This window comes from Pongo pygmaeus, chromosome 21 (genome assembly GCF_028885625.2).
Source record: "Pongo pygmaeus isolate AG05252 chromosome 21, NHGRI_mPonPyg2-v2.0_pri, whole genome shotgun sequence".
NCBI lineage: Eukaryota > Metazoa > Chordata > Mammalia > Primates > Hominidae > Pongo > Pongo pygmaeus.
In genome coordinates this window covers 11,183,062-11,206,199 of record NC_072394.2, presented here as the reverse complement: position 1 = coordinate 11,206,199, position 23,138 = coordinate 11,183,062, and the positions used below count along the sequence as shown (strand labels likewise).

General features: G+C 39.5%; 1 protein-coding gene across 13 annotated transcripts in view; it reads left to right on the top strand.

Moving 5' to 3' along the window:
• Positions 1-23,138, top strand: part of KIF16B (kinesin family member 16B) — a 299,792-nt gene that overhangs the window by 63,977 nt on the left and 212,677 nt on the right. For all 13 annotated transcript variants that reach the window (XM_054467129.2, XM_054467128.2, XM_063659361.1 and 10 more), the window contains 3 exons: positions 357-532; positions 7,054-7,119; positions 10,398-10,457. In XM_054467129.2, the coding sequence (XP_054323104.1) occupies positions 357-532; positions 7,054-7,119; positions 10,398-10,457 (302 nt within the window). The remainder of the gene's footprint in view (positions 1-356; positions 533-7,053; positions 7,120-10,397; positions 10,458-23,138) is intronic.

Here is a 23,138-nt window from a genome sequence, read left to right as displayed (position 1 = left end):
TTTAAAAGTATTTGAATTCCTACTTAATGTTGAGATGACAAATAGTCTTTAAACCTTCTTCTTACATTTTCAGCAGAGAAAACTACCTAACTATAGGGGAATGTCTCATATCTCATTTTCGACTTGGTTAGGTGGTTGACTCTAGATTTGAGAAGAGCAAAATGACACTTAATTTTGTATTGTGAGCACTCTTTCCTAGAAATGTTAGATAATTTTTCATATTCATTACTGTGGCAATGAATATTTAGTCTATCCAATGACCTGGGGTTAATCTGACTTTTAAATTACAAACCAACTTTGTGTTAAATGAAACATGAAGTGCTGGATAAATTATTTTTTGAATACATTCTTCACAGCCATTTCACCTGCTGATGTCAATTATGGAGAAACCCTAAGTACTCTTCGCTATGCAAATAGAGCCAAAAACATCATCAACAAGCCTACCATTAATGAGGATGCCAACGTCAAACTTATCCGTGAGCTGCGAGCTGAAATAGCCAGACTGAAAACGCTGCTTGCTCAAGGGAATCAGGTTGGGTTTTTCTGAGATTTATGGATAATTTTCTTTGAGTAATGCCATCTATTTCTAGATCTTAATGAGACAATTTTCTCACTCATGCTATTGATTTGAGTAAATAAGTGCTAAGTAAAGCTTTGAATGAGTTAGCCAGTCCCTCGTTTATATCAACCTCTTGTCAGCCTTTGCATTCATTACGGGCTCCATGTGTAAGATTTTATCCACTAACCTGAAATGATTAACTCTCTAATAGTTATCAATTATGAATGGAAATGTAGTATGCGATAGGATTAATGGCATAATCTCTTTAAGTGGGAAGAAATTGATATGCTTAGAATAGTATTTAAAATTTCACCCATGCATTTTATGACTTTAAAATGTGTTTTAACAGAGTAAAAGACTTGTTTGAACACCTTTCTGAATGCCTGTGTCATATCACCTATTAGAGAGATGGTTCTGGTGGCCCAGCGACACATGCGTATTACACCTGTGAGCTGGCTGAAATGCTGTCCCTGGGCCCTCGCTTGATTGTTGAAATAGTCTCATTTTAGGATCTGTTGGGATTCTAGTGAAGATTCCTTGTCTTTGTGATTTTCTCAGTAAGTTTCCTGATAGTCTGCATGGTGTATGTACAGAGTTACATTCTGTGATGATTGGTGGAAGTAAAGTTCTGGTAGGCTTTGATATTGCCGTGAAGAAAGGCAACCCTTGAAAGAAAATGAAGGATAGCTTTTTTAAATGTTGAAGTTAGACTGGAGTTATCCTGCTTTTTTAACTCATGAATGTATGTCTTCAGTATATCACGAAAAGAAATGCTTTTCTTTATGTGCAGAGTGGTCCCATTGGAGCAGTGCTTTCCATGTGGGATTATGTGGCACTTGAAGCTCTTGGCATCCCATAAATGTTTTGAAAATATTGATGGGATGAAAACCTCGCTGAATTTCCTGTGTCCTGAAATGTACCTGGCAGTTCTTTCCCACAAGATGGTGGACAGCAGTTGAATAGGAATTGTTCATCGTGCTTAAAAATATCTCCACATGCATTTTGCTCTATGGTGGAAGTTGTCAGAATGAAGAGTCCAGCTCCATGTGATGAGGCCCTTATAACATGAACCACAATAGTCATTTTTATTTATACACCTTGTTATTGGAATCTTTTTCTTTTCTTTTCTTTTTGAGATAGAGTCTCACTCTGTTGCCCAGGCTGGAGTGCAGTGACGCAATCTCGGCTCACTGCAACCTCCACCTCTGGGGTTCAAGTAATTCTCATGCCTCAGCCTCCTAAGTAGCTGGGAGGTGCCTGCCACCATGCCTGGCTAATTTTTTTGTATTTTTAGTAGAGACGGGGTTTCACGACGTGGACCAGTCTGGTCTGGAACTCCTGACCTCAAGTGATCTGCCCGCCTTGGCCTCCCAAAGTGCTGGGATTACAGGTGTGAGCCACCATGCCCAGCCTGAAATCTTTTTTCAGTGTTTGTAAAACATTGTTTATATAAAGTAAGCTTTTAATGATGATTTGATTGGATCACTCAAATTACTATATGTGACGGAAAGTATTTGGAAAATTCTAGGTACAGTTTCTTGTGCTTAATCTTTTATTAGGTTAAAAGAATGAAGGGGAAAAATATTATCTTTTTAAAACTAAACTGAGGACATCATTGGAAGGAATCTTATATAAATCAAAAACCTTTAATTTATTAAAACTTTACATTTTCTCTCTGAAAAATGCCTTCAGAGGTATTGGTATGCCATATAGTTGCCTTATATTTTGTAGTCTTTTTTCCTTTTCCTTTTATGACTTATTACCACTGCCGTGTTTAAGGGAGTATTTTTGTTGCTGTAATTTTGGGGGTGAGGATATAAAAGACAGTTAAGTCTATTTCAGAACACATTGCAGATAAAATTTTTGATATACAATATATTACAATAAAAATGTGAATCCAGTTTAAAATAATTTATCATGCTATGAAGCTATAAATTGTTTTGAGACAATATAGGCTTATCCTAAATTAATTAAATTTATGAAGCTTAATAAAAACAGCAGGTGTTCTTAAATGTCCATTAAACATCTCTGTATACATTTTTCTGGGAGTATTGCTCTATTCCTAGAATATTCTATCCCAGGTACTGCTATGGTTCATTGAGAATGTTATTCAGATCTGAGTTCCATTTCTAGGGTTATTTTTTTAAGCACAGCTAAATAAAAATCAACTTCTACTTTTAATAATTTTCTGTCTTTGCTGTTGCAAAAAGTCATGTGCATCAGAGTTTTTAAAGCACCATTTTAGTAAAGCAAAAGGTTTTGACATGTATTTGATTCTTCTACTATGTAAATCTAGATACGTAGATATATGTAGTAGTTTGTATATTTGTATTTTTTATTGACATATTATCCCCCAAAATTGCAAGTTATATGTGTATATTTCAGTGAGTTTTCATAAGCTAAATTCCCCCATCTAACCTGCTTCTACTTAAGAGACAGTACGGTACCAGTATCCTTGAAGCCCCCCTTAATCCTTCTTTTCAGGAACTACTCCCCTTTCTCTCCAGGGTAGCCACTCTCCTGACCTTTACAGGCTTTGTTAGTTTTTATTTTTGCCTGTTTTTGTTCTTTACATAAATGAAATAATGAAAAATATTCACTCTTTTGATCTCACTTCTTTCAGTCAACATTATGTTTGTGAGAGTCACCCATGCTGTTGCATGTAGTAGTGGATCCATTTATTCTCACTGCAAAGTTGTCTTCCATCATGCAAATATATTCCAGCTCATTTGTCCATTGTACTTTAGATGGGCATTTGGGGGGTTTCCTATTTCGGGCTGTTAGTGCTTTGTAGACTTTCCTCTAGATGTTTTTAGTGAACATACAGATACATTTCTGTTGGATTTATGTCTACAAGTGGAATTGGTGAGTCAGAGGACTACATATGTTCAGTTTTAGTAGGTATTGCCAAGCAATTTTCTAAAAGTAGTTGTGCCAGTTAATAGACCACCATCAGTGTATAAAAGTGCTGGTTCAATTCTTGGTATTGCAACACTTGATACTGTACAGTTTTCATTGTAACCATCCTAATGGATATATACCAGAATCATAGAATAATTTTACTTTGTACTTCTCAGGCGATTGATGAAGCTGAGTATTTGAATATCTTCTTTTTTAAAGTTTTTATTCTCTTGTATTATATTTAAATGTATTTTCAGCTATTTCTGCATTTAATTTGGCAGAGAGAAAATGTCTCTTGACTCCCTCATCTCTCTTGAATGTATCTGGAGACAACAAGTAAATCAAATAGTACAGATATGAAAAACACAACCAAAGGTGGGAAGCAAAGAAGATGATGGGAAAGGGAAGATGAGAGTAGAATGAATTACTCACTCTTGTAGCTGAGGTTAAAGATAAATTTTAAATAATAAAAGTATCATGTGTAAACTTTTAAAGAAGACACATCTCAGATAGGGTCAGAAAGTAAAACTCAATTATATGGTGTTTGTAAGAGTGGACAAACCAGTGAATTCAAGAGGAAAGAAAGTGGTGCAGAAACAGCATTGTGTGAGCTTTAAAAAAGAGCACTTTATCACCACAAAGGGTACAACTCACAATTAAAATCAGACATGATATCAACTTTCATAAGTGAAAAAAACAACAAAACTGTTGGAAATAGCAGGAGACAAAGCCACACACATTTGTCACAGAAAATTTTAACTCTTCTTTCTCATTCTGTGAAAGCTCACATAGACAAAAGTAAGAACATAGCGTATTTACATAACATAATGAAAATTTGCTCTAACCAATACAGACTAGGGAAAAGATTGCTGATCATGCAACAAAAGACTACCTTCTTTGTTAGGAAAGATGGTTCTATGAAAATGTAAGACAACATCATAACACAGCAGGAAAGGGAGCAAAGGATGTGAACACAATCCATAGAAATAGAGTTTCAAATGCTTCCTGTACATATGAAAGTATGTTCAACATCATTGAAATACAATAAATGCAGATTTTAAGCATAGTGAAATGGGTATACATATACATGTTAGTGGGTACATCAAGCAGTGGACCTTAGATTTATGTATTTGGCTGCGTGTAGATGATACCTCAAAGTTCTTTAAAAGCAGGATGTCCTTTTCACCTGTTGGGCAAAGAACAAAATTGATTATACAGTATATTGATGAGGGTGTGAGGCAAGTGTTCTTGTATAAGTTGTTAGTAGAATTGCTATTACTACATTTTTGTAATAATGTTTTTGAGGCAGTGTTACTTTTGATTTAACAACATACAAACTTAATCTGATTATTATTTGATTCGAAACACTTTTCTTCTAAAGATACACCTTGCAAATAATAATTTAATTGAAAATGGTACTTTTACCAATGATTTCTTTTAAAAGGATTTAGGAAGGTCGTTCTTTACATGTGCTTAAAAATAATGTTCCAGAAGGGGTGCTGGTCATGAGTCTTTGTGCTTCTGTTCAGTCAGTGATTATCTACTGACTTGATGATGTGGCAGAAATGTTTCAGCTTTGATTATCAATAAAAGTCTCAACAATGGATTCTGTAAAATTACCCACGTTATAAAGGGCTTTCTAATTGTTTTGAAAATTGTCAACCATATATAAACAATGCAGTAATACTAACATCTGCCACTTTCATGTCTTCAATGAACAATATTTATTAAGTACCACCTGTGTGCAGGACAACATGTTAGATGCAATGATGCATTGTAGTAACATGCTAACAAAGCTCCCTTTTCTTTACTGAGGATGGATTTGACCTTGGGTTAACTTTCTGGCTTCATTCTATGCAAACTAGATAAAAGTGGGATGACACCTGTCTAACTAGGCAACATCCCTAATGACGAAAATGACCCCTAACTGGTGAATTACATCTGGATTAGGATGAACTACATATATACTATTAATATCAGCTGAGAAGCCATAGCTCTGGGTTTCCTGGAGGGCAGTGACTCTTGTAACAGGGTGTGTCCCTTGTGGGGCCCCTGGAGGATGTGCCTGTGGCATTTTTGAAAGAGATGCTGGGTTCTGTCAGTGTGGGCTTCTAACCAGGGTGGGTCCCACAGATGTCTATGTGAATCTCGACCCCTCATGTATGAATGGTTACTCAGGAAGGCCAAAGACAATAGCTTGGGGACATCTCTGAAGACTACTGCATAGACTGTCATGAGGACCTTGCCCACCAAGACGAACACTTATGCCCCTTTCTGGCCAGCTCTGCTTTCGTTCAGTACACAGATGCCAGGTGTGGCCCATGGTAGTCTTCGTAGTTTGAATGTTTAACAGTGCCGAAGAAGATCACCTTGTGGGTGTTTTTGTTTGATGAGAAATTGAAAAGTAAATAGTCATTAAAAAAATGCTACAGTCTCTGGGGAGGACAACTTGGCAATTATAAAAAATAAAAACCATACATATAGATGACTAACAAATTCTTCTTCTAGGAATTTATTCTATTGATAGAGCCATGCATACTGTAGGCAGTGGGCATAAGGATAGTCCTCCTGAAAGATTAAGAATACCACATTTATGTTAATAGGAGAGCACTAACATGAATATAGAAATCTATACAATGGAATATTGTATAATGAAATTGGAATTGTTAAAAAGAGTGAAGCAGTTTTTTATTTTTACTGAATTTTCTCTAAGATATATTGGTGAGTTAAAAAGGCAATATCCAGAATAGTGTTTTTATGCCACTTATATTTAAAAACACGACAAAAAACACGCTTGCATATGACCAGAGTAACTAAGTTTACACACCCAAATTGGGAAAAAGTGATTGCCTACGGGTAGGATAGGAAGGCTATTCTCTTTCTTTTTTCCTCCAAGGGATATTGTAGGCCATGAGAAAAGGAGGCAGAATAGGAAGCACAGTGTCCCTGCCACTCAGGTCAGGGACTCACATGTTAGGAGTGCAGTTTAAGCCCCAGCCTGATTCCGTTTCCCTCTCCTGTCTCTGTCTGCTTGTCCTTGTCAGTTTTAAACTGATTTTGGTATTTAGCATTCTCACATCAATCTTTACACTTCTTTGACAGGGATGAGGAAATGTAATCAGAGATTGTCGTGTAGCCATGCCATATGGGGTATCCATCAGCAGTGAAAATAAATGCGTTTCATTTTCATATATCAGTAAGAACAAATCTCAGAAGCTTGCAGTTGAGCAAGACTTAGGCATGGTCCCTTTTGAATGTTGTACTTTGTACATATTAAAAAAGGCGAATCCTTAAGATCTAGGGATTTAGACTGTGTTTGATTTTGGTAAAATGTCAGTATGTTACATCTTTTGCTTTGCTGATTTGTATTGCAAATGTAGGTTTACTGGGATGCCGTGGTTTTGAATATTATGAGAGATGTATCCCGTGGAGTAAAGACTTGGTGATATTCAACACTTTTTGGCAGGGTGTAGGACATTGCTTTTTACCTTTAATAGTTTCTGTGAAATTTTGGATAATTTACTATATTCAGGGAAAAACCTAGATTATTGCTGTTTATTAATTGCTGATTTCTTTTATGGTTTATATTGTAGATTGCCCTCTTAGACTCCCCCACAGCTTTAAGTATGGAGGAAAAACTTCAGCAGAATGAAGCAAGAGTAAGTGATACTTTGACTTATATTTTTAAATCATAACTTTTACTATTATTTTAAGTGCATGCTCTGTTGGGACTTGCCGTTTGAGATGCCTTCTTTTTCTTTATTGCACTTAGCCTCCTCCCTCGTTGGTGATCATTTTTGAAGAAGCACGATAGCTGACATTTTATGTATTGCAGCACATTCTCTGTGGTTTAATAAACGGGATTTGTCTGGCACATGATGGTTAGTTAAATGGACATGCAGATCCTTCAAAGCAGTGAGGCTGCTCAGGTCATCAGAGTTGACTGGAGTCCCTGTTTGAGGGAGTCTGTGTTCAACATTCATGAAACAGTAGTGTTCCCCATGGCCTCAACAATGGCCACCCTTTAGCTTTGTGTTGTTCCCGGTGGGAAGAGTGGCACTTGAGGGATCTCTGATTACTCTAGTTAGGTGCTTAGTTTCTGTGACACTAGATGAGATTTGAGATGGGAGAGACGGGCAGTGAGTAACCAAAGAGAGAAGAGATCTGGAGCTGTTATGGGCTAAAGCCAATGTGTTTGCCCATGCCTTTGAAAAACCAGTTTTATGGCTGACCTGGTTCTATACTTTTTTTCTTTTAAACTTCTGTGAAAAGAGAAACAGACATTGGAACAACTTTTGGAGTCAATTTTGTTCATGGTGCTGAATGGCTAAGACAGACTGAAAAAGAAAATTGGATTCTGTTGGTAAAAGCTTTTTCAAGAATACACATTATGGAAGATAAAAATTGGGGTGTAGTTAGGAACTTGTTGACACATCTAGGATAATTATGCTGATGAATATCCTGATAATAGCATTAGTAAAACATTAATTTCTTAATCCCTATTTTTTAAATGAAATTTTATTTATTAGTGCTTCAAATTCTAATTTTGAGTGCTATAATTTAAACTATATCTGGATATAGTCTTAAATTGTTTCTTAACAATAGTTTTCATGAATACCAAATAAGTTATTGGAAACCAATAAACATATTAATTTGGATGTATTATACATGCTGTGACAGAAATGACTGCCTATCTTGTTCTTAACATTTTCTAAATTAACATCTAGTTTTTTGCTGACCCATTTTAATTGTTTGCAATTTGCTTGGATATAAATCTCATCACCTCATCCCACTGTTAGAAGTAGTAGCACATGTTTGCATTTTTAAATTAATGTTTTAAATGGATATTATTTCGTTTAAATACAACAGTAAAATAAATGCAAGGCATGCTTACTTTTTCTAAGCTAGAATTGTTTGAATTCAAACAGGATTGATTTGCTCACATTTCTTCGATGAGAAACCTATCTGTTGGTGAAATGCAGAGTCATTTATTGTTGGATGCTTTGTGTTCTCACATAAATTGCCAGTGACAATCTGTTAACTGATGAGTATAAATTAGTAATTCAATACACCAGTCTTTTCCCCTTCTGTAGGGAGAGAAGGCATAAGAATATTCCTTCTCTGAAAGCTTTTTCAAAACAAAAAGCCAGGAGAGCCACATGACTTTCATTGCTATTAGGAGTCTGTAGGGTTGGTATCACTCAAGTAATGAAATGAAGGACTGGAGTGTAGAACTGGTTTAAGATAAATCAGGACAGTCTTACCAAACCAGTGAAAACGAGCAGGCCAGGTGCAGTGGCTCACGCCTGTAATCTCAGCACCTTGGGAGGTTGAGGCAGGAGGATCGCCTGAGCCCAGGAGCTCAAGACCAGCCTGGGCGACATGATGAGACCTCCTCTTTACAAAAGATACAAAAATTAGCTGGGCATGGTGGTGTGCACCTGTAGTTCCAGCTACTCAGGAGTCTGAGGTGGAAGGATCACTCGAACCCTGGGAGGTAGAGGCTATGTTGAGCCGTGATTACGCCACTGCACTCCAACCAAGGCGACAGTGGGAGACCCCATCTCCACAAAACAAAACCAAAGATGACAACAACAACAAGAAAACAAGCAAAGCACAGAGTTAGGGAGGCTCTTCCAGTCCTATTTCGTTTGTTTTTCATCAAGAAGGTGATAGATTTTGGCACTAATAACTCGTAAAAGAAGCAACATTATTATTTTTTTTAAGTTAACCTAGAATTCCCACAGTCTTATTTGAGGTAAATTGAGGACCCCTGAATGATTGACTATAGGTGAATGAGATATATTTTGGTTTTTCTCTTGGATAAACCATCACTGCAGATACTTGTCAATAACTGATGCTTTCTTTCGTTAAGTTTGCTGACTTGAATACCCTTTCCAGTTACTATACTTAATGGCATACAGAAAATCACTTTATCTTAGCCGTGAGAGTACAAGCAGATGTATTCTGTGCATTTATTTTGGCCTGATTAAATAGGGAAACTTACTGGGGAGACCAGGTAGCTTTAATGGGAGAGTGTCTGCTACTGGGAGTGAGGAGGTGGCAGGAATGATAAAGGTACTGAAAGGGAAAGGCTTGGAAAGGATGAGTTCTCCCCTTTCTGAAGCTACTCTCTTGTAGACCTTGGTCTCTTCCTTTCCACAGAACACATTTTTCATTCATATTTTTTCTACCTCTCAAGTATCACTTTTTGTTTCCTGATGAATTAATCACTAGGATCATTTAAAAAGTTTTAGGGAACTAACATAACATTTCCATTAACTTCGAGAAGCAATTTCCAACTGTGCTGTGTTCAACAGTTGAGCGTGTTTACTCCCCTAAGTTAGAGCCGACTGGAAAGAAGTGATTTTTATCAAAAGATTTTTGCTTTTATTAAGAGTCATTTAAAGAACCACCTTTTTTTTTTAACAACAACAACAAAAAAGATAGAATGAGATTTATAAGCCCTGTTAATTAGCTACAAAAGCAAATTATCTCCTAAAGTAAAACTACAGCATCCAAGGTGATTTAATCACATCTAATTAGAAATAAAAATAAATCACTATTTTTTGGGACCTGATGTATAATCATGAAAAATTAATCCATTTAATGGGACGTTGTCATCTTCAAACTTGTAATTTTGGTTAATAATCCAAGGGAGCTGCTTTCATTTAAGTGCACCATGAAAAAGGCAGTTGTGAAATTCTAGGCAAATTGACAAATTTCTGTCTGTTCTTTCCTTTGCCATAATGTAGGTTGCAGGAAGAAATCAGCTTGTTTGATTTATCTTTGGTGATGGTTCTTTCAGGGGTAAAAGTCGCTATCTCATTTAAAAAATTATAGTACATCTTTCCACGAGATATTAGAATTTGGAAACTAGAAGAAAATTATAAACTTTCTTTATGAAGCACTCACGTATGTATATTTTTCTTTTCAGGTTCAAGAATTGACCAAGGAATGGACAAATAAGTGGAATGAAACCCAAAATATTTTGAAAGTAAGGACTAAAAAAATGTGTTTAGTCTTACTAAGGTGGATTAAACTGGTAAAACTTTTTTTTTTTTTTTTTTGTTTAATCTCCAAACATGGCAGTTGTATACTTTGTTAAGGTAAGATCACTGGAGCCGATTAGTGACTTTCATGGGATGGGAGTTCTGGTTTGATTTTGAAGAAGTGAGAAAGAAGGCTATTAGACATTATAGCTGTGTGTTTTAATATGTACAGGTTATATTGATATTTAAGATGTTTGCCTTTACTTTTAGGCGTTTTTCCATTTTTGACTCAGCACATATTAGAACTCTATTTAATATTCAAGGATATCCACTTTGTTTTTCTGCTTTTGTTAAAGCCAATATCAAAGCAACATATTAAATGAAAAAAATATTTCCCGTGGCAATATTATAGAATATGCTTGCAAAGCACAGCTAGATTTCAGAAATTTCAAAGCTAGTAATTTCCTATCAAAATATTTTTCTCCATGTCTCAAGGACTAGACTGGGATGGCCTGTGTTTCTGGCAAGACTCACTGTGAAAAGATGTCAGCAGTAGCCTCCATTTATCATAATGCTTCAAAATACAAGTTTCTTTTTGTTCTCATTTTTTGCTGAGTTGGCAGACAACCTCTGTCATCTATTGAGAGTCAGCCATACCAGGTTTGAGATGCAAATTCGAGTTTTGTGCTTTGATGGTATCTGGCTGACTTTGTGCACAAGAGAAAAAAAATTCAGAGGCTATTGAATGTGAGGTTTGTTTTTGACGTCTGTTGAGGTAAAAGTTTCCCAAAGAACAAAAATCTCCATCTGATACTGATGAGACCAGATAGATGAGTCTTGGCAGAATGTCTTGGCAGAATCCTAAGGTGGATCACCTTCATGTGAGAATGGCACACCTAATTACTGTTTCACAGGGTAAACTTCTGCAGCCTTGGATTTGCAGGTGAGTTCTGCATCTGACAACTGTTTCAGAGTGCAGGCTCAGCATTATATTATGTAATGTTCTCCTTGCACCATTTAGGCAACTTGGCTTGCCCAGGAGTTAGAAAGATTGTATCTCATGAGATCAGAGGTTGTGCTTAAGTTTAGATGGTGGTAGGTTGTGATGGTCCTAGAGATGGCCTTTCCAGCTTCTTCTGTACTGCAGCAAGTGAGGGTTTCTGCATTCAGACTTTTCTCTCCTCCTGATTACAATGATAATGTCATATTATTTTGAGGTACTTCTGCAGTATTTCCTTTGTTGAGAGATTTTTGTGCAGGAAACTGAGCAAAGACTTCGTTCATATTTCAGAATAGTCAGATGTGGAGTAGTTCACCAAATATGTGACTTCGTTGTTGTTTAAGTTGCATTCCCTGTAAGAGGTGTTGGTGCCTCAGCCCCTGAAGCCCATGTCATTTGACTTTTCATGCCACCATGTGATGTTGCTCCGGAAATTTGTCAAAGAGGGAGGACTAAAATCTACTCTACTTAAAGAAAAAAAAGAAATCAAACCATTAGCTATTTGAAAAGTCCTTAGTATACATAGTGCCCATTGGCACAGGAGGCAGCGCTGCAAGAGATGAAAAGATGGAAGCTCCGTCTCCTCTGCTGCTGCTGCAGCGTCCCTCCATGTCAACGTAGTAGGGCTTTTATAACGTTTCTGTAAAGGGTATCCACACCGAGAGCTATGACAGCCTGAACTTTTTCTTATGCTTTTTCTCAGAAGGTGATTTTGGGTCCTGAAGTTAAATTCTCCTCCAATTCCAATCCTTTTTTAAAAAATAAGTCTAATTATTTTCTTTTTTATGACTTTTCACAGGAGAAGGGAAAAATGTGATGCGTGCTAGGTGTTAAACGTTATGAGAAAGGAGAATGCTATTTCAATGTTTTTCCCTTTCTCGATCTTATAAGCCTGTTTTAGACTTTTCTGCTGGTATTTGTGCTTTAAACCTGTAGTCATTTTCTGCTCATGTTTGATATTTTAAGGGCTGCCTTAAACTCTTATTGGAAGACAGTGCCTGAAGACTAAGGTGAAGAGGAGAGCTACTCAAATGTTTTTATGAAGACATTCTTTAGAAATTGATTGTTAGTTGACGGGTTTGTATCTGTGTGGTTTGTGTGATCCTTTCCCGTATTTCTGCTGTTAGCGTTTTATATCAGTCAGTCATTGTTCCAGTAATGCGCATAAAACCCACCCCAACTCAGTGGCAGTTTCCTGAGCTGTGCTCATATTCCCTGTTTGAGTTATGAGCCATGAGGTTGGTTTATTGGCATATATCCTGAGGAGTGGCTGTAGAAACCCCCTCTCATGGTGCGCAGGAGGCTGAAGTCAGTGGGTGGGGCGAAGGTCCATTGAAGTCAGAATTACTCTTGAAAGTTCCTTAAATTTCCCTGGAAATCACCAGATCCTAAGCTCTTGGATACTCAAAAGCAGGGAGTGACTTTGTTCCCTTCTTTCTCTGCCTAGTCGGTGGCTTCCCTTGCCCTGGGTGAGTGGAATCCACGGTCCTGTTGAATGAAGGTGGAGGGGGAGCGAAAGACTGCGGGGTGGGTGTGAGCCCTGACAGCAGGCACTGACTGCAGCAGAGCTGGTGGCAACATGGTCATCATAGCTGGAGCCTTGGGCTTTGATCTGCAGAACTCAGAACTTGGATGTTAGTCTTCAGTTCTCTTTCTGACTCACTGGGTCATGGCACTCATCCATAACTGCCACGTACCCTACTTCCCAGCTTGGAAATCACAGCGGCTGGCAACCTCTTCCTTATATCGAAGTTAACAGAGGAAGACATCATAAAGTTCTGAGTTATTTTGAAAGTAGTTGACAGTGTTTATCTTAATGAGGCAGGTCTTAGACAGTTAGGTAATGACAGAGAGTTTTATTATCCTCTGTACTGTTCTCTATGTCTCCACTCTCTTGCGCCTTAGTCTGCCTTCCTCATTTTTATTACTTTCCATTTTCTAAAGTCCGGACTTCTTTGCCTGGCCCCTACAGGCACTTATCTCCTTGTCGGTATCATCTGTCCTAGCACAGTTCTTTCTGTGCCCACCACCCCTGGAGTCCCCGCCCTGCCAGAGGCTGTGCTGCTGGTCAGTGTGTGCACCGGGACTTTGGGTTTCCTGGTGTCTTGTGGTCTTTGTCTGTGTTACTCCTTCATTCAGGATGTGTCCCCTTTCTGTGCCTCTAGCAAAATCCATCTTGAAGCCCCCCTCCCCCGATCACTCCTCTTCTCCCTACTTCCCAGTTAGGATGAATTTTCTTTTCCTTTGTGCTTCCGCAGTATTTGTTTTTGCTTCTGCCACAGGATTCTTTGTCCTCTGAGTTAGGTGGTATTGGTTTCTTCCTCTTTCTGCCAACTCTTACACACAGAAAAACAGGAGCAGGATCTGGCCAAGGACTGTCTCATTATCATTCCGTGAGCCAGCTCCTAGCACTCTGCTTCTCATAGAGCAGGCATGCGGTGAGAATGTACGGGATTAGGTTAGTATCAAGAAACAAAAATAAAAACCTTTGTATTAATCTGCTAGGGCTGCCAAAACAAAATGCCACAGACTGGATGGCTTAAAAAACAGACTTTTATTTGCTCACAGTTCTGGAGGCTGGAAGTCCAAGATGAAGGTGCTGGCAGATTTAGCTTCTCCTGAGGCCCCCGTCCTTGGCTTGCAGATGTTCCTCTCTTGTCTGTGTCTTCATATGGCCTTTTCTTATGTACCTGCAACTTGGTCTCCCTGTGTGTATCCTAGGCTCCTCTTCTTTTTTGGTGTTTTTCTAAATTTTATTTTTGAGATGGAGTTGTGCTTTTGTTGCCCAGGCTGGAGTACAATGGCATGATTTCAGCTCACTGTAACCTCTGCCTCCCAGGTTCAAGCGATTCTCATACCTCAGCCTCCCGAGTAGCCAGGATTACAGATGTCCACCACCATGCCTGGCTATTTTTTGTCTTTTTAGTAGAGACAGGGTTTCACCATGTTGGCCAGGCTATTCTCGAACTCCTGATCTCAGGTGATCCATCCACCTCAGCCTCCAAAGTGTTGCAGGCGTGAGCCACCATGCCCGGCCTAAGCTCCTCTTCTTATAAGGACACCAGTCAGATTGGATTAGGGCCCATCCTAATAACCTCATTTTAATCCCCTTAATTAATCAATTTTAACTTAAAGAAAGGCTCTATCTCCAAATACGGTCACATTCTGAGGTACTAGGGGTTAAGGCTTCAACATGAATTTTAGAGTGACATAATCCAGCCCATAACAACAGCCCTGAGCCATACAAATCTGATGACCTAGTGGGCAGAGTGACAGGGAGTGTTGTGCAGGCAGCGGTCCTGTCCCAGTGATGCTCTTCTCTATGGTTTTCATCTTACTTTCTCATTCCTACTAGAAAGGGTCTTGTATGACTGTGCATTTTTATTCTCGGAGGGAATATGGCTGAAGTACAGCTCAGTCCTTCATTTGGATCAGTTAGATCCTTGCTGTTCAGAGCATAGCATGGACAGCGGCATCAGCATCACCGGGGAGCTGGTTAGAAATGCAGGCCCTCAAGCCCAGCTCCAGACCTCCTGGATCAGAATCCGCATTTTAATAAGATCCCCGGGAGATGGGTCTGTACCTTCAAGTTTGAGTGCTGATTTTTTTTTTTTTTTTTTTGGGACAGGATTTTACTCTGTCACCCAGGTTGGAGTGCAGTGGTGCGATCTTGGCTCATTGCAGTCTCAACCTCCTGGGCTAAAGTGATCCTCCCACCTCAGCCTCCCAGGTAGCTGGGATTACAGGCATGTGCCACCATGCCTGACTAAGTTTTGTATTTTTTATAAAGATGGGGTTTTACCACATTGGCCAGGCTGGTGTTGAATTCCTGGGCTCAAGTAATTCTCCTGCCTTGGCATCCCAAAGTGCTGGGGTGACAGTGCTGATTTAGACACACTGAGGAAATGCAGAGTAGTCTTAGGCTTCCTTGTCCTCATATCTGTTCTTCTCCTTCTCCTGCTCTGCCCTGTCTCATGGGCTGACCCCTGTGGGCCGCCCTTTTCTGGGCTCCTGGATCCCTGTGGAGATTGGAGAGAGAAACCAGGCCCTCCCCCTTCAGCCTCGCCTAGCATCCCCAGCAGCAGGTACCTCTTCTCCAAGGCCCCAGCTCCCGCAGCGAGGACCAGCCCATTGTGGTTGCAGTTCTGCCAGGTGACATAGCCTTGCCCTCGGGAAATACCCCTCGTGCCTTTGCCCCTCCTGCCTAGGGTGATGCTGGTCTCTGCTGTTGCCAGTTTGTGGGTGGCCTTACTGTTCCCAATGGCTTTCCAGCTGTTCCTTCAGCTAAGTAACCAATTCTTTGTATTAAAGTCTCTTGGATTTAAATACTGAAACAGTTTCTATTTTGTGGTTAGGCTTTGTCTGATACATTTGATACCCAAGTGTGTTCCACATGCAGGCTCTGGACTGCACTGCCAGAACCTCAGAATCTGCTCCGTTCACATACAAAGCTCTCTTCTTGGGTTTTTCTGGTCTCTTTGTTAGAATGCTGCCTCAGTGTGATTTTCATCCTGGCTAAATTTATCTCAAACTGCAGTTATTCTCTTGGAACTGGGAATTTAGTGTTGTGATAAATCCAGCCTTGACATCAATGGATTCTTGAGACCCTTCATATCGGTTTCCCTTTTGCGTGGCTACAATATTGTGCTGACTGCCTGGTGTTTGAAGTGGTTTACAAAGTGACTACTCAATCCCCCTGCCCTGTGTACCTTTAGGCTTGGCTTTTACAAATCCCCTGTTTTATTGCTAATGATTTTTTTGAAGTGATCCTTTAAGAGGAGGAATCCCCAGTTTTTTCTCCATTCCTGTGTTCTCCTACCCCACCCCAGTCTTTATGCCCTTTTGGGTTTATCTGTCCTGCATATGTTTTGGTTTCTCTGTTCCAGCGTTTTACGAACAATTGAAGAAAAATGCTCAAGGTATGTCATCTGGCTTCCAAATAACTCCTTGAGCTCTGTGCTTCAAAATAACTCACAGACAGTTTGGACTGCAGCGCCAAGCTGGCAGCCCTTTGACAGATGGTGCGGCAGAAGGGAGAGCTGCCTTTGTGAGTGTCTGTCCAGAGCAGAGCTGCAAAGTGGTCCTTGCAGCCCTGAGAGTGCTGTTTGAATCCTTCCAGCATTGGTTATTCTTCTCATTTTTTAATCAATAAGGTCCCTTTTGTTTTTGCTGAAAACATATCTTTTGATGGCTCCAATGTCCGGCTGGCTTTGGTGTTTTCATTGCCTGCACAGGGCTTTTGACTGTGGTGTGGCAGCGGGTGGGAGAGGAGAAGCAGGTGCTCACATGCAGATTCCTAGCTGGAGAGGCTTTTCCTTGGAAAGTGAGCAATTTGTATAAGTTGGATTGAAGTTGTTTTCTTTAGACTTTAATTGTGTGGAATTATTAGGTATCTTACACACTTAACAATTAATGTTTGTCAAAAACTGAATTTGGAGGATGGAGCATATTTGAATCCATGTGATGATGGGATCCTAATGTAAATGATTGAAGTTTAAATTGTGCTGGCGTCTTGATATTCCTTCTCTGGGGGAGTAGGAGAGGCAGGATACTACAGGGCCATGGCAGGGGTGGATAGCACACTGATGAAAGATAACTTGTAACCCTTTCAAAATGTTTTGACTAAGAAGAAATATAGTAAAATGAGATTGGGATTCTTTTCTGGCTTAAGATTTTCTGAGTTTAAATTTCATGGGGAGGCATGCTTTCAACCAGCTTATATCTGTTTTATAATAGAATCAATCCACTGAACTTTTTGTCTCCGGAAGATTATGGCGACCTGTAAAAGATTTTTTTCTCTGGCTGCCTGCAGTTTTCCATTTTGTGGAGAAGACGTGTATTGGGAGTGTAATGGATTCGGAAGCAGCTCTGGTAACTGGGATTGTTGCTCAGCAGGCTTGTAGGCGGGTGAGGTTTGTGGAACAAGTTTCCTGCGGTCCTCTGGATTCCTGTTGTCCAGGGCACTGAATCCTCTGGTTTCTGGAAAACCTACAGACAAAGCATGGGGGAGACATTTTTTGTGGTCTCTCTCGTTTAAATGTAGTTAGTCTTTTTTTTTTAAGACGGAGTCGCGATCTGTCGCCCAGGCTGGAGTGCAGTGGCGCGATCTTGGCTCACTGCAAGCTCCGCCTCCGGATTCACGCCATTCTCCTGCCTCAGACTCCCGAGTAGCTGGGACTACAGGCGCCTGCCACCATGCCCGGCTAATTTTTTGTATTTTTGGTAGAGATGGGGTTTCACCGTGTTAGCCAAGATGATCTCGATCTCCTGACCTTGTGATCCACCCACTTCAGCCTCCCAAACTGCTGAGATTACAGGTGTGAGCCAGGGCGCCTGGCCTAAATGCAGTTAATCTTGACCTTTTCTTGGTACAAACGTTGAACCTGGGAGTAGATCTGGGGGATAATTTTATTTATGGTCATCGATTTCTCCTAGATTTTAGATGAAGGAGGAGACATTTCTTTCAGCCATGGGTTACCAGCTTCCTTACCAACAACTCTTTGGGCATTTGATGCTTCAACATTCTGACCTCAGATAATCACACATATTGTTTATAGTTAGTTATTGCCATTCTAAAAATAGAAAGCATTGACTCTAGAGCTCATTCGGCTATGTGACGATAATATATTGAGTTTCCAAGTGTTCATCGAGGCAGAAATTGGCTGCAGTGGTAATTTGAGAAGTCAGTACTCTTTCCCCTTTGGTTTTCATTGTAAAAATCGAGTCTGTATAGTTCAGCTCCTGTGGATTAGTGCAGTCTGTGTGTAGGTCATGCCTGTAGGATCTCAGTAAATTTCCTGTGAGATTTATTTTTGTAATTTTAAAAAACTATTTTCAAACTTTTGAAAACTTTTGGGTGAAGAAGAGATGAGAGGTGGTGGGCATCCTTTGACATGCTAACATTCCAATTAACTAGGATTGCTACCTATGTTTAGAAGGAAATTCCTAGCATTACTATGAGTTTGAAAATATTCTCCCCATAATAGAATTTCTTTCCCAGCTTCCCTCCCTTTATCCCTCCCTTCCTTTCTCCCTCCCTCATTAAGTACATGTTTATTGAGAGCATCTTATGTGGTAGACCTAGTTCTGGACACCAGGTATACCCAGTGAGCAAAACAAAGAATCCCTGCTCTCATGGAGATTACATTCTAGAAGTGCTAGAAGACTTTTCCCCACCATTGGGTATTCTTCTGTAAAGCTCCCGTAGTCTCATCTAGTCTCGTCCTCTGATTTCTAACAAAACGGGCCTAAAATACTTCTGTTGATAAAGCAATATCAGAGTTCTGCTCCCAGAATCTCTGATATTTGAAGCTTGAGATTATATAAAATAAATAAGACTTTTTCAGTTCTATTATTTTATTAGTTAAATTTACTTAAAAAGATAACTTATGTTAAGTGAATTTATATACACATATATATGTATATATATGTGTGTATATGTATGTATATATATGTGTATATATATATGTGTGTGTATGTGTGCAGACATGCTTGTATACACGTGCATGTCTGCACACATACACTTAAAGCACTTTGAAAAGCCCTTGCAATATAGAAAGTATTTTGTAAATTGACATCCATTAGGATATAAAGTCCATGAGGACACAGTTTCTGTCTCTTTTGTTTATTGCTCAGTCGGTCTGAACACTGAATGGTTGGTTTTAAAGGCCCAGTGTGGCTGTACATTACTGCAGAAGTTGTTTGGAGGAATGAGTTCATACATGGAATGACAGCTGTTCCTGGAGATGGGAGGGGATGATATTTGATCCTTCATGTTGTTGTAACTATCCATATGCTTGTCATTCCCTCAGTTAAATTATAAATTCCTTTAGATCAGGGAAAACATTTTGCTCATCTTCGAATCTCTTAAAAATTCTAGTGTCTTGTGCAGTAGCTCTTTAAAAATAGGAAGTGTTCCATGAATAATTATTGAACTCAGCTTGTTCTCCCATTTTTGAGAAGTTTCAGGACAAGTTTGAGGTTTTTTTCTATAGAACAAACTGCCTTATAACCTAGTGGCTTAAACAGACTGTGATTATTTCTCTTAATTTTGTGGACCAGCCTGGTTTGGTGGATTTCTCCTGCCTTCACTCATGCCCTGGAAGTGAATGGTCCAAGATGGACTCACGTGGCTGGTGGTTGGCTTGATGTCAGCTGGGGATGATTTGGTCTTGTGTCCCTCATCCCCATCAGTTTAGGTCTTTACATGGTGGTCTCTGGATCCTAAGAATGGCAAGAAAGGATAACCCCAGTGTCTAAGCATTTTTCAGGCTTTCAGTTGCATCTCATTTGCTAATGCCTCATTGGCTAAAGGTAGTCATGGGTACAACCAGAGTGTAGGAGTGAGGGGAATACCCAAAGGAATGAGTACAGGCAGATCAATATTTCTTGTCATTTTTTGCAAAAAAATCTGCCACGAGCATCTTTTTTCTCTATTTTCTTTGCCCCTTTGCCTTCTGCCAGCCCCAGTGGTTTGCAACTGTGTATGTATGAGTGTGTCTTCCTGTCTTCCTATAGAAGAGAGTATTGAAAGGAAGAAGGATTTGGGATCGGGGGTTGCAATGAAGATGACTTGAGAGAGGATTATGAGATATCATTTGTCTCTCTGCTTTAATTTGCAGACTAGCATGGACGATTTTGAGTCTGTTTGAACAAAAGCTGCCACCAGTACCATCACATGCAAAGCCTTTTATCTTTTTCTAATGCATTTACGTATACTATCTCATTGGCTCTTCCTTGATCTTAAAACAAGATAAAAAATATGTTACTGTACTTTATATAGTATGCAGTTGTTAATTTGTCAGCCTCTCATTAAAGTTAGACTCTGGCTGCTAATTTCTATCAAACTGTGTTCTTCCTTTTCTAAAGTTCTGCTCTTGCAACTGTATTTTAAGATGAAAGGCAAAGTAATAAAGAAAGTTCATTGTTCTCTGCAACTGGGACTTGATAATTAACAGTGGGAGATGACTGTCAGTGCTATTGCACTTGGCAGGGTCAGAGGCTGAGCTGAGCTATTCACATAACCAGCTCTGATGTTGTTACTAATGCCAGACCTACCATATTTTCCATTGCAGTTCTCATCTTGGAGGAGCTGCTCATAAATAAAGGTATTCCAAGTATATGCTGGTTCTCACTTTTGAATAACATTTCTGGAGCAAAAAGGCTCAGAAATAATTCATGTGCACCATGTTAAATGTTGGTGCCATGCCATAAATTATCTTGAACGCATAAGGGATTTTCCTTCTGATCTTTTGCAGTGAGGCATGTGTGCTGATGGGCTCTGACTGCATATTTATTGCTACAGTCGGAGAGGAAAAGATTGACTGGTCATATGGAAGTGTGCTTTGTGTACACTTGTACTCAGTGGATGCTGCATTGTAGGAACTTGGTTTAGTTGGCTAAGAAGCTTAAAGAAACACAATTTAATGACATAGATAAGTTGATTGTTTATGTCACCCAGGAACACATTTAACTCACCTGGGAGGATTTCTAAGTCTTGTGAGCTTGGAGAGGAGTGGGTGGTTGGTGGAGCAATAGTGAGCCAGGGAGCAAGGAGATGGTTTTCTGCTTGCCTAGACTAGTGACTTTTGCCTGTGTGTTACTTTGGATCAAAGTAATCAAAGTAAAAATCAAAAAAATTTATGATTTTTCTGACGTTGGTCACCAGCCGCTTTCTGTTTCTCAGAACCTCACTGCAAGATGCCAACAATAGTAGTTCCTATTATATAAGGGGAGAAAGGAAACACACAGAGGCTGAGGACAGTGTCCAGCACACGGTCAGCACTGTGAGCATTACAGCATGTGTTCCATTTTCTCTTATTAATTTTGTTTACTCTGAATCTATCCTTTTTCATGTAAAACTGCGTTACCAGTAATACCTGTCTTCTCAGCTGGACAGAAAAAAAATGAAATTATGTATATGGAAACTTTTTAAAGTATGTAGTTTTATACAGATACAAGCTGGTGTTACTTAGACATATTTTATCAGGTAGCTAAAATTTTATGTTTGTTTATTTACATTGAATAACAGAAAACCCAATTCCAAACTGGATTATATGGTACAGGGGTTTATTAGCTCACAGAACAGTAATGGTGGGATGGAGTTTAGGCATGGTTTGATCAGGGCTCTGGCTCACCGGGATTCTTCTTGGTTCTACTTTTTAGTGTATTGACTTACTCCTCAGGCTGTCTACCCTCAGAATGGCAAAGGGAGAGCAGCAATTACAGCTTCATGTCTCCCTAACACATTACTCAAATTCAAGGAATGTGCATTCCTGAGTTCCCAACAACTTTTTGAGCTCTGCACTGAATGGTGCATTTCTGAACCAATCTCTGGGGCCAAGGAGACACTGTATGTTGACCGGCTTAGGTCTAGGTTATCTAAACCAATCGGTGTGATAAGGGATAGGTTACCCTGATTGATTGAGATGAATCAAGAGCCACCTCTGGAACCCTTTGGAGTGAGGTCAAGCTCATTCACCACAGCTTCTGTGAGCTGGGGTTGGGGGAGCAGGTGAATCAGGGTGACACCATTCACATTTCCTACCATAAATACAGAACTTGGACACTTACTATAGTATCATATATATTCAAGGCAAACGGGAGATGCACATGAGTTGAAGCATTCTTTTACTTCTTAAGAGAAAATATTTATGACTCAGGAATCCTGTATTGAGGTGAAAAATTACATAAAGGCAGCTGAATATCTGTACTGTGGTATGAACATTCCATTACAGGAGAGCCCTTTGTTTTCTGATGTTAGAACTGAAGAATGGCACACAACAAATTCTGTGTATTTAAAGTCATTTTCCTTTTCTCCTTTAGATTGATTACATGATTTAAAATGACCTCCAAATGTGGGTGTGTTCTCTTCAGTCTTTCATAGGTAGTTTTGAATTTGGCTCGATTTCTCATTGACCTCTTTAGCTTGCTGTTTTCCATCCCAGCCTACCTAGCAACAGTTACTAGGAGCGGCAGGTTGGACTTGCCCTCCGTTTGTATCACAACAGCCGGTTTTCAGAGATTACTTTTCCTTAGCATCCTGGTTGATTTTGCCTTTGCATTATTTAAGGATGATAGCGGTTTCTCTTAACTCTAGGCGGCAGAGCTCCAAGCAGAAGTGGTGGTATTAAGAAGTATGTATCTGTAAGTATCAGATTATGCTAATCAGCATAATGAGCAAATGGGCATCTACTGACAAAAGAATAAGGGCCTAAGTTGCATGTGGATGTCTATTACCAGGATATTCTGATATTTCCAAGGAGGAAGATGGCTGTACACTTTTCACGTCTTATCTCGTACTTTACATGTCACCTTTGTTATTCTGGATCCAGCATTGTCATCTTTCTGACCATGGTCACAGGTCACTTGCTGTTTCCCAGAACCTCACTGTAAGATACAGACGTAATCGTACCTATCATACAAAGTGAGAAAGGAGGACAGGCAAAGTGCTGAGAGTGGTGTCTAGCACACAGTCAGCATTACAGTAATGTCATCCATTTTTTCCTTGTTAATTTTGTTTACTCTGAACCTGTCCTCTTTGATGTGAAACTTTTCCAGCTAAAACCAGCCTTCCTAAGTTGTCTTTGTCAAATGGATGAGAGGACTTGGTTCCAAATAGCTCTGAATTCTCCCTGAAAGAATCTGGCAACACAGACATCACAAAAGATGGTCATTTTCCTCTAGG